Consider the following 12,770-nt stretch of genomic DNA (forward strand, 5'->3'; position numbering starts at 1 on the left):
CATAGTTTAAAAACATATAAATATAAATATTATTACTGAAACAGGATTACTTACCAGTGCAAAACGACATATCCGTTCGTTGTTCGTTAGAAAAAAACATATCCCTCAATAACGACTACATAGACACCAGTAAGGCTTCAAATACTCCCTGGGAACGTAACCTGGACAATAGGGCAACTCAACCTTTGTCTACTTATCGTATATAGGTTAATGGGTCACACACGCCGTAGTAATGTCGCCCAATACGGCTGCTCACGTTATAAAGGAAGTGAAAGAAATTAAACAGCTGTGGCAGTAGGTGAGAGGGCGACCTTTTCTGCTTAATTAGATGTTTATGCGAGTGAGTAGAAGCGTCAAGACAATTTGTAGAATGGCTCGTGTTGCGACATGGACAGCGACACCGGCACGCTAGGGGCGGCGTGCTGCCAGTATGTTAGAGGAGGAGAACTGACGACACGGGCTCGGCCGCTCGGCTCAGTCAGTATCAGTAAGTGTCGTCTAGTGTACATGGTTACAAGCCGAGATACTGTAAGTAGCAATGAGTTGATATTGTTTACCACATACTATATGCGCTATCATTGTATTATTATTACTGTATTACACTACACAATGCACAGAGAGAAAATTGTTGATATACACAAAGTCGGAAATACATTCTACTATCTAGTGTAGATGAAAGTAAAAAAAATAAATATATTATAGAATGATAAACTGAAACCTCTATGTCGTTTTGTACAATAGTATAATGTACAATATGATGGTCTTACATTACTAATTTGTATGTTAACACATGCCCTTTAAGCGCTAGATCGATAGGAAATAATATTGACTTGAACATAATTACAAATCATTTATGTTATATGTTGCACTAAGTTTGATTCATATTTATATTAATCCATTAAAAGTAATATTATAATGTATAAATGTAATTATAAATTATCAACCTTCACATGTGATTCGTCATTCAAAATAAGTAGGAATTGTTATATATAGTATAGCCCTATCTGAATTACTTTACCGTCTGCCTGTTTGGTTATGTTGTTTTTCAACTATATATTTTAATTGAATGAAGATATGAAACTCAAAATATGCGAAACGTTTAGTCTAATTAAGATCTACAAAAAGCCTACAAAAATTTACCTCGGGTTTTAAATGGCGGCCATCCAAATTGTTCACTTGAATAACTCAGAAACCGGAGAATTTATGAAAATGTATGCTAATAATGACATATGGATTACTTACACATAAATATTTTAATAATTAAGTTTATTTCTTCACAAAAAAATAATAATGGAATCATACATTTTACTGAGCACTCTCCAAACCTACATATCAACCGAGCTAGGTATGATCAATATGATCATACCTAGTCATAGGACCTAATTGGTCAGGTCCTATGACTGATCAGTTAGGCGGAAAATCCTGCAAGTCAAATTATATACTCTTATTTAATTAAAATATACAGTTTTTCTTAAAAAAACACACACACACACACACTCAACACAGAATCAAACAGTCAGACTGTAACTAAGCAAAGCTTAGCATAAGTATGAGATAAAGATCCAAGGTAAGTTGAAAATAGGTTTAAAATAATAAAGTTACATTTATTTACAGTTGCAAGTATCATACATATTCCAGGTTGTACTCATCTGAATACAAACTATCGTTTCGAACTACATTTAAAATTATGAAGACGTTGATCACTTTTGATACCAGTCTTCATTGGTAATTTATTGTACGTATATTCTAATATGTGAGGTTGTATTCTGTACAATACCTGTTGTCTTATTTTAACAGCATATTATTACTCTGTGTTTAACTAATCAGTTAGACTAAACAGCACGGCCTCATGGAAGGAGATTGCAAATAAATGTTGGTCTTCGGAAGAATATGGTTTCTTTCACCTATGTTTTTTTTCTTCAGATCTTTAGATTGAGCAACTCTCGGCCAATGTTCGGTATTGTTTTTATAAAATTTTATTTCATAAATAAATTGTGCAAATGCAAATGTTCATAGCTTTATTTTTAATGATGATTCCTTATACCTATTACTTTTCATGGACGCTGGCCATCAACCTAAGATATATGAGTACAATTAGTTTAATACGCCCGATAGATATTTTATTGTTTGTTATTGCCAAACAGATAAATATTTTACTTAAGTGTTAAAAACGTAGGAATATTATTTTATTGGTATAGTTCACAGTAAAGTTGTAATATTCATTTGTTTCTATTCTTAATACATTAAGAATAAAATACGATCATTTTCGACAACGTTTTCACCACAAAATTCCGCTATTAATACGAGTCATAACATTACATTTGCATGTGGAAAATAATTTATTATAAAAATATTAGACTCACTTTGGCGTCTGAAAATGTCAGTAATTTCAAAATAAATTATTTTCTAACCAATAATTGTCGAAGGTTAGGTATCGTTAGGCTAACCGAAAATGTAAAAGAATCGAGCAGGGACGCTAAAACACCTCCTGTATAAAAAGATAAAATGTCTAGTGGTCCCTATCCTAGTGGTGGGAAGACGGTGTGCAAACCCACTTTATTTATGTGTCTACTTAAAAAGCCGTTAATTTACCTAAATTTTGCAATGTGTAGACTATATATGCTTGAACAATCTACAAATTTATATATGCTTTAACAATCTACACATTCTATTTATTAGTGCAGTAGCTACATTATACGATGTCCAACTTTTGGTATCGTCTCTGAAAAGAACGAACAGAAACTTGAGTTATGAGCAGACCTATTAACTCATGCTTTATTAGGGAGGGGATTTTTGCAACTTTAAAATTGTATTATTTTTAGAAAAACTGGGTCAAAATTCCGAGAAATGGTTAGATAGATTAATGTTTCTTCTGCCTTAATGGTAGTTTTGTTCTGTACTTAGTATCATGCGAGAAGCTAATGTCCCTATATACTATTTTGAGACTCTTAGAATGTCTTCTAATTGGATTCCTGCTAAAATATGAACTTGTAAACTTAAGGTCTAAAGTAGCAGATTATTGCTAAAGAATTTTTGCTATGGACATGTTTTTAAAGAAATGGAGTTATAACCGAATAAAAAATGTACGGTTTTCAAAAACGACTATTCTGACATACCTTGTAAGTGTTATGTATGAATGGAGGCGTGGGCCCACCTGCAGTTGCAAATGTCCCAGTTGTGACTCTAAGGTGTTATATGGAAGACACGAATGCAAATTTATCTCTACTAAATAAATATTTGGTTTTAATTGAGCTCCTTTAACAAAAAGGTTATGAAAAGTAAAATCCTATTTAAAATAAAGTATTAGTAAAAGAAAAATAATAAAGTCAGAGAATTTTATTATTTTTTTCAGGTGGTTTAGTGGGGCAGCATCTCCGACTCCTCCTCCGAATATGCCACCGTGGGCTCTGAGTGAATGTGAATGAAGGTTATAAATGAGTAATTAACAGAACACAATCAATCTAGCCAAATAATAGTGACCAAAACTGATAGCTTACTCCACTCTGGGTGGATTAATATTACTGTTGAAGTTTCCCCTGTGCAATCAACAAACAGACAAATTGCAAAAAGGATCTTATTGAATTCGCTCGTTTAATTCTGAATGTACATAATTAATTTGGAATTTACAGTATGACTGCTAGTTAATATTATACTAATGTAATATTGGTTGGAGAATTCCCCAACTGGATGTCATTTATTGATCACTTTGATGTAAAAGTAATCCATTGTAGGGCAAGTTAAGAATGCAACCCCTGACGTCTCACTGAGGACTGAGGTTAATGACTAGAGAAAAACAAAGAGACAACACCAGTCGCTAGAGTTCGCTAGCGATGTCTTGTCTCTCGCTAATGGTAGTTCTTAGGTTTGGCCGCTGGTCTGCGATGTGAACAATGTTCCATTGAGACTTCTGTGTTTCTATTTTTCTGTTGTTCGTATGCGTAAAAAACTGACCCGGTAGATAAGGTTGTTCAGGTAATATATGAAAGACCAATCATCCAATAGATTCAGGTAATGAAGCGATATTCGTACTTCACTCTTAACCATAGTATAAGATACTCCACTTATATTGCCGCTAAGTTACTCTTTTTTTAATTTACTGTAAGATAGACATGCGTTGTATTTTAACCTAATACAACTGAAATTCAATGTTGCAGGTCAATAGCAGTATGAAGATATTTATGGTTCCAATAGCTGTTTGTACGGCCTTACACTGTAAGAAATTATTCAGTAGAATTTGATGGTAGCCGATCCTTTAACTCCATTAACTTTAATATTTACAATTGGTACACCTAGAGTACATCGCCTGCATACTAAATATAAGAGCAAAACTAACAACACTAACAATAGGTAGCATTAAATTTAGTCTACAATCTATAGCATGGACTATATTCCAAGTGTGCGTCTCGGTCTTTAAACTTTCTTACTGTTTTATTAAATTTCAACACATAAGGCTAAGTCTATTGTAGAAATAAGATTATGCGGCATGTATCGAACACTGGCAGCTACGTGATCTTTAGTGAAACCGATATGGACTTCTGACAATCTAGCGAAAAATCATTTCAGTGTCCCAGTCGGATGCACCACCGAGCGTTTGTAAACGTTTTTCGAGTAAACATTGTTTCCCAGCAGTTTATTGCCATTGGTCCACAAGGACCCAATCTTCAGACAGCGGAAATTTTTACATCGGTAAAAAATTATCAGTGTTTTTAAATTTATACAAATTAAGAGACAAACAAACATTTCACGCAAACATGTGTTCAATCACACAGTCGGAAGCCTTCGTCGGACTTCTGAAATATCTATATGAATGTTTTCCCCGCTATTACATTTTAATCGGCCAAACGGAGCCACCCTTCGGACATCGGAGTTTGTTTCACCCGTAAAAATGCTTTAATGTTATTGACTGTAAAAGAGGTTGAATAAGTTTTTACGGAACAAATATTTTTATAGCCCACTGAGAGGTCCACATCGCGTATCAGCAATTTTGCCTCCGGTGAAAGTAGTCTGGTTTGCACTTTGGAAAAACCAATATGGCCATTAAAGCTACCGGTATCCGCCCTCACACTGATATGCATTTGGAGAATCCGATATACGCCTTTACACCGATAGGCACTTTGGAGAAACTGATATAAACTTCTGGTAATGTAACCCAACAATTTTGTTAATGTCCCAGTTGGAGGTTTCGCTCTGTCATCTGTATTCTCGCTTCTGATAAAACTGTTGCCAATCGAGTGCTATCAGTATTTTTGCATCCAATATGAAATTCAAATTGTTGTATTTCATATACATCTATTTCATGTTTATAAGGAAGCCATGGTAACGTGTGATCATGTCAAATGCAATAATAATATAAAATAGTGGAATATACAAGGAATTAAATTCAATACTTCAATGCACTTAAATATCCATTTTAACATTTTCAATCTCATTATAGAATATAGTAATTAATCAAATGAATAATTAAACAAGTAACACCTAATATATTCGAATCTGGTATCACGGTGTTTGTCATCGCAATCCTACGAAACGGCTCTACCGATTTTTATGAAATGTTTTGTGTATAATGTATATTTGGTAGGTATGAAAATAGGTTCGTGGAATGTATTTCATACCGCTAAGTGGTCGCACTCCTCCGAAAAATGGTTTGACCGATTTTAATGAAATTTTGAATGAGCCATCAGATAGTAAGTGTTTTTATAATCAACTGTAATTATTTGCGAACAATACAATGTGACATCAAGCTCATATTTATGCGTTATATGCTTGATGTTAGTTGTGGTTTTAATATAAAAGACAGTTCGATTACTTCCACAAAATTTAATTTCAAAAGTGATATCGCTGGTCAGGGCATCATAAGTTAATATAAACAGAAAACATGCGTTTTAAACAGGAAACCCCTATGATAAAGCAGTTAACATCATAACCACACCGCTGTGACATGTCCTTTTTTGTAGTAGTTTTCTATTATCTTAAATATAGAATTATTGGTGCCGTTATGTGGTCTTAATAAAGAAACATATTTAGGGCAGACTGTATGTTTTTATTTTCGTGGAACCCAAATTAATACTCATAAAGGAGGAAGTTGCTTTCAAAAAAGATTTTCCGAAGATTTTTAAATATTGCAGAAAGAATAGATATGTATCTATAGCTATGTACTGACACAGCTATGTCTGTATAGCTATGTCAGTGACTTCGAATAACCTTTTTTATGCGCCTCCAAACTGGTATTCACCTCCAAACTTATATGCACTTTTGAGAAACAGATGAGCATGTTGGAGAAGCCGGTATGCACCTTAGATAAGCCTTAGGAATGAACTTTCAAACGAATATGTGTTTCGGGAAACCGATATGAACATCTGGCGATGTAATGCAAAGATTACTTTTATATCCTTGTGTAAGACTCCTGTGGGTTATTTGTACTATCACTTCTGGCATTTCACCACAAGCACTTGTAAATAGATAAATTATAAACGGTATATCAAAGATCATGTTTTAGGTGATCAATAAAATTGCTTATTTTTTACTACTAATTCTAATTTTTAGGATTATTTTCACGTTTTACAATTTTTTAAACTATTCTTAGAGATAGAGATATTTTATAAGTATTATCTTTGAAAGTAGACTTTCTAATCACCTAGAATAATATATTTCTGTCACTAAGAATTGATCTAAAAAATACAAAACTTGAGAATCATCCTTCCGCTTTTTAAATTATAATCTGTTGTAAAAAACAATCAATATTATTGGTCACATCAAAATGAAACTTGGTTTATCGTTTATAATTTATCTATTGACGGTGCTTGCGGTGAAATATCTTATCTTGAAGGTGATATTACATGTTCTGTTTATTTCCAGAACGTTTTTACTACTGTACAGAATACATTAAATATTTATAGTTTATTATATTAATTGTTACAGACTTTTGAACCATACAAGTTTCTTTCACTTGGAATACAAAAAGAACACTACTATCAGTAGTACTACAGTATTACATTTTTTTCTTTAAGAAATATAAAAGTTGTATGGCTGTGAAATTTGTAATATAGTTGTTCCCTTGTACAGTGAGTACAACAAATTATGAATTAGAATCCCGATACATGGAGTTTTTCTTGTGAGAACCTGATCGTAAATGAAAAGTTTATTTGCAATATTCGCGAGGAATTCACATTGTAGCTAAAAGTGTAAACTTATGAGCTTTTGGTCAGTAGTATATTTAATTTCTGTCATAATTTCTGTCTTGGACCAAGAAGAAGCTATGTACAAAGTTTCGAGTCTCTTGGACCTCACTATCAAGAGCTCTCCCGCAGACACAAGGACGACATGGTTTCAAGAATGCCCTGTCAGATCATTTAATGGACGTTTAAATTCTTCTCAATTAATTGTCGACTTTTCGCACATTTCAGGTAGACAGCACAATGGGGCGCTAGCTATATTTTAAAACTATGTTTATTGTCGATCTTTATTAATAGGACTTAAATACCCCCCCCCCCAACAAAAAATAATTACCATATTTAAATATCCTAAGTGAAAATCACATGACGAAATATAAATCGAACTTATTCCCGTGTCTACCCAAATACTTGTTGTTTTCAGTTGTGAACGCCGCCATTCTGATTCCAGAAGAACTACCTACCATTACTGGAATCCTGTACTCTATTCTACCACCAATCAAAATAGGTAAACAGCTTTATTTCAATTTTCAAGTAAAATTCGATGCTCCACCTACTCAAAATTTAAAACATTTTGTTTTAAACATTTGTAAATAAAATCCGTTTGGTCACTTTGTTTCTTAATTTTCTAAACATCTTCAATACCGACGAGGTTATGAGATAGGCAGCAAAGTTGTGTTTCTAAAAGCAGAATACAACTCTTAAACTGAAATTTTCACGGTGTTGTTAATGTCGTAATTAAAAAGAAAATCTAATTGTTAATTAGCGTTTGGTGCGTTCTTCATCTTAGTTGGGCGATTTAGTTTTAACATAATCTGTGTTTGCAAACGACATGACCACCTGTGACACTGCGCACCAAGGTACTTAAAGTATAAATCCCCTCTTTTCAACCTTACCGGTTTTGTTAAAAATTTGGTTAAAATGGTTTCCCAATTACCTCAAACCGGAAGTTAGAGCACTAAATGTGTTAAGAATAAAGATAAATCTAATCTTTAGTTTTTTAATGTGTTTTTAGAAATCAAATATATATATATATATATATATATATATATAACAATTCTTAAATTTTATAAAGTGTATATGTTTAAAAGCTGTCATTAAGCGGAAATGGGACACCTATCCACTCAAGCTTATCAACATCAGCTAAATATAAAAAACCGCTGACATTGTTATAAACATTTGTTCAAGAACTACAAATATTTAGATGTTTTAAGTTTTCGAGTCAGTTTCGGGAATAACTGGGAAACAGACAAACAGCATGATGATCATTTGCATGTTGCATCAGATTCCATGTTGATGTATAAAGATGTTTTTAAATTTTAATAATTATGAGTGGGTGTAAAATGAAACAAAAGGAATATTAAATGGCATGGTGAGCTAACATTTGGCATGCATTATTTCCAAGGTTTTTTAATAACTTTACAATTGTCTGGTTAAACACTGGCCCTTTTCTTGACTTCCCTTCCTAGAGGTAGAAAACCAAACATGGCCTCTAGCGCCAACTCGGAACACGAGTTCATTGCTCCACTTATTCTAAGGCATGTCAGTCTCTGTAATGACTGTAATTTCCTGGTTGCAGTCTGCTGCATTACTTTAGGCCACCACAGAGCTGCATATGTCGCCAGAGGTTTAACAACAACCTAATGTAACCAGAACATAAGTTCAGGCTTGAGGCTCCAGGTCTTAGAGAAAAGCCAACAGTCTCCAAATGCACCTGTGGCTTCTGATACTACAATCTCTAGACAATGATTCCAAGTGAGTTTCTGGTCCAACATTACTTCCCGATATTTAACTTTCTTTGAATATTTTATTATATTCTTTTCACCAGTGGCTCTTCCTTCCTCTGGTAAATGGAACCACTACAGTTATATCGGGCTTTCTTTCCTACACCACTTGTCTATAAAAGTTGTCTTTTTTCCAACTTCCTTTTCAATGATATTTCATTCTTTGATCTTATGCTAAGTACCAGATCATCCGCAAAAGCTTCAAAATCATACCTTTCCGCTCAGCTTCAATTAAAAAATCGTCCACCTCTATGGCCCACAGCAGTGGCGAGAAAAGCCCTGCGGGCATCCCCTCCGCGCCATCGCTGTGATTGATTCTTCATTTAAAGTTAAGATTATATGTCTATTTTTAATAGACTCATCAACCAAGTGATTATGACTTGCGAAAGACCTCTCTTTCTCGCCGCCTTCAACGTGTAGGAAAAGCTATTACCAAATGCTCCTTCTATATCCATGAAGACACACATTATGATTTCCTTACTTCCTAAGTCCTTTTCTACACTTCCAACTAAACTATGCAGTGCTGTTATTGTGGGTCATCCGACTGTAAATGCGTGCTGATTTATATATGCAAGGACAAGTTTCTGAGTACCTCATCCCTTACAAACCTGTTGAGAACTATCTCTATTCTTTTTACCATAAAGGAGGCGAGAGTTATTTGTATATAGGTTTTGGGTCTCTGTTTTCTTTCTTCCTGATGAACACAACTAAGGGTCTTCTCAATGACTTTGGGATACACCCTAAATAAAAACTTAGATGTTACTAGATGTATAGACACTACATATGTCCCTCTTTGTAGTAGTGTGGGAAAATCCCGTCTGCCCCCGGTGCTTTGAACGGTTTAAAGGACTTTCCCATTCCTATTCCGCTCTGTTTTTGTAAACATTTGCACTGCTTGTCTACTTGTCCAAGCTTCCTCCCAATGAGTGGTACACTGATTGTCCTCTCCTCCGTATATTCGCCCCAGGGAAGTAGGTCTCCAACAGCAGATGCAATATTTTAACTTTATTTGTTGTTAAGACCGACCTCCTTTTTCAGTGATTCTATCGGGTTCATATGTTTCCTCTGTAGAATTCTTGTGTGCTCTCTTCTGGAAGACTTTCCAAGTCTTGACAGAAATTCATACATGATTGTTGTTTTGAGCTTCTTAGCTCCTTGTTATATTCCTTGTCCTTTCTTACTCTTCCGAGTTATTGCTCTTCTTAGCAAAAAAAAGACGTCATGCTCTTGTCCTAAGGCTTGCTAAGTTTCCATTTCACCGGGGCACATCCCTCTTACACTGTTTGACTTAATAGGACAATTTACCTCAAAAGCTCCTATGGTAGCGTCTCCTATAGTTTTTGAGTGTGCAATTCAAGGTCCTCCTCGTCTCCTGTGGCAATTGTTTTGCCTAATGAACTATTTATTACTGCTGCTCTTATGAAGTACTATAAGATTTTGTGGATTTGGATATGGGTGTGGATTTTGTATCAACGCTTTTTTAGATATAAATATGTGGCACCGGACCGCAATCTTTACAGGCCTCGCAAACACGACTTGGTAGGATCTCTGTTACTCTGCTATAAGAGAATGAAGAAATAAAAAAATCTCTTACTTTGTCAACAGGTCAAGATTCCAGAGTTGGTTTCGGATTCCGTATAGGACCTAATGCTGATGCGCAAGTGTTGGTGGAACTGGGGCCTCAAACAAATACAACCCCTCTGGGTGCTAACAGTGAGAAACGACAGACCAAAGGACCCGCAGAGAGAGTTCGCCAGAGAGACAAGTTATTCAAACAATGGCTGGAGATGATGAGAAATAGATTAAACCATGCAATTTCTTCTAATGTCGTAACGACAAACAACAATGAAACAAAATACGATTAAACCAACATTATCATTACGTCATTAACACTGTCAAAATATACATTTTTATATATTATGTCGTTTAGTAATACTAATTTACCTATCACACAGCCCATTTGAAAAAAAAGAGTAAGCTATAAACGGGAATTTCAAGAGAAGATTCTAGTTTTAATGTGCTGAAAATCAATCAAATTTGAATAGCAATACGTATGTGAAAACAGAGTACTGTATGCTACTGTATACACATCTTGTCCTGTTCATAAAATATTGTATTTGAAGTATGAAATAAATAACCCTATTTAATAAACAAATCCAAACAAGAATTATTTTTCCAAAAACTAAACATGACTTTTTATTTATACGTATATTTACAATAGATAAGGTTATTTTACTGGGTATGTAACTAATGTGTATGTAAGTATGCTTATAGTACATTTGGTAACTAATTACAAAATAAACTCATCAAAGGTTAGATTACTCGTTCCAAATTTCATTATCCTACCTAATGATCAGCTGATAGAAGAGATTTAAGTAATTTTAAGCCTATGAGAATATGTACAGATTGCACTCAATGCTACATTTTTTGCTACTTGAAACATTGTGGTTGGGCGCAATAATCAGCAGCATGTGAAAGAAACAGCGGCTATGCATTAAAGGAAATAATGTAAAACTAGTGTAAAACATGTTATGACTTAAACGTAATAAAAATACCCCACGTTTAAATTTAATCAATAAAAATGCGATAACTACTATAGTATAACAGAGTGGATTAAAACTAAATAAAAAACATATTATAGTAGCGCCATTAATAAAAGTGTATTATGATAGAGTTACCGAACACAATTTTTCCACACAATCCACGCATGGTTGCGAGGTCTACTCTCTAGACAATCAAACGCATAACTTCTGACTATTTACTGCATTAGTATGCAATATTATTAGTTTAATGCAACTTCGTACAAGACTTATAGAATATAATATTATCGGTATATCGGTTATGTAAATAAAAAAAAATCCTTTACCCTTAAAATGCCGGCTGTGAAATTATTTGTTTATACTAAATGTATGATTGTTTGGTTAGGGCCTTTTAATAATTTCTCAAATTTTGGTTAAGTACTGTTTTACACAATTTGATAACCGATTCAGTATGTGTTATAGATAGTATATTTTCAAAATATAGGCCTACAGTTTTTGTGAATCAAACTTTCTACATTTGTTTATTTCCTCAGTCAGTCCATGGCATCAGATACAAAATTTCTTGTTCTGCTCTCGCGTTTCCTTGCTCTTTACAAACTGAGTTTGCTTAAGCTCGTCCATAATAGCAATCATGCATCGATCTTTTTCTGGTAGGTCTTTGATGGGAACAATTTTCATACGTATACAAATAAACAAATTTATATTCAGGCTGGAAAAACCCCACTTACAATATTATTCCTTTCTGGATTAAAATAATTTAAAAAAAATTAATAATGGGTTACAATCACCTTTTCTATATAAAAAGATGTAATAATGTGGTTAACTTTCAATAGGCCTACGATCGTAAACATATTTTGTTTCTTTTCTGGTTCTGTTTTTTTTAAATTGTTTATAATACATACAATAATATAATGGATAAATAATTAATATAAAGAAATTAATACAGATTGATTCACGAACTGACAGGTAGGTATAAATGTTTGTTCACTTATCATATTAATTTGAGTTTTAGCATTTTACATTAAGTAACTGGCAATAAAACCATCCGTAAAATTAAAATATTTGCTATTGATTTAGAGGACACTTTTGAGTATAAAAACTTCTCTTAAAGTAAAGTTTTAAATACTATATAAGTCTTAATTAGTGGTAAGTTAAGATATAGATATCGCATACTTCTTGTTTGCAAATTAAAAATTATGGGTCAAGTACAAATCTAAAAGTTTTGAAAGTGACAATTTATAAATATTGAGCCATTATAGTAGAATGAGATAATTTGT

The 12,770-nt window shown here is 33.6% G+C and overlaps 1 protein-coding gene across 2 annotated transcripts; it reads left to right on the forward strand.

Moving 5' to 3' along the window:
- The first annotated feature begins 260 nt into the window (after positions 1-260).
- On the forward strand, positions 261-10,873 carry LOC124357405. Of its 2 annotated transcripts, XM_046809171.1 has the most exons (4): positions 278-528; positions 4,155-4,212; positions 7,594-7,677; positions 10,559-10,873. In XM_046809171.1, the coding sequence occupies exons 1-4, from the start codon at positions 388-390 to the stop codon at positions 10,816-10,818; spliced, it is 543 nt and encodes a 180-aa protein (XP_046665127.1). In that variant the 5' UTR covers positions 278-387; the 3' UTR covers positions 10,819-10,873. The 2 variants fall into 2 exon arrangements, with proteins under 2 accessions (XP_046665128.1, XP_046665127.1); XM_046809172.1 differs by lacking the exon at positions 7,594-7,677 and having other exon boundaries at positions 261-528.
- Positions 10,874-12,770: the final 1,897 nt, after the last annotated feature.

The sequence above is a fragment of the Homalodisca vitripennis genome, chromosome 3 (genome assembly GCF_021130785.1).
Source record: "Homalodisca vitripennis isolate AUS2020 chromosome 3, UT_GWSS_2.1, whole genome shotgun sequence".
Taxonomy (NCBI): domain Eukaryota; kingdom Metazoa; phylum Arthropoda; class Insecta; order Hemiptera; family Cicadellidae; genus Homalodisca; species Homalodisca vitripennis.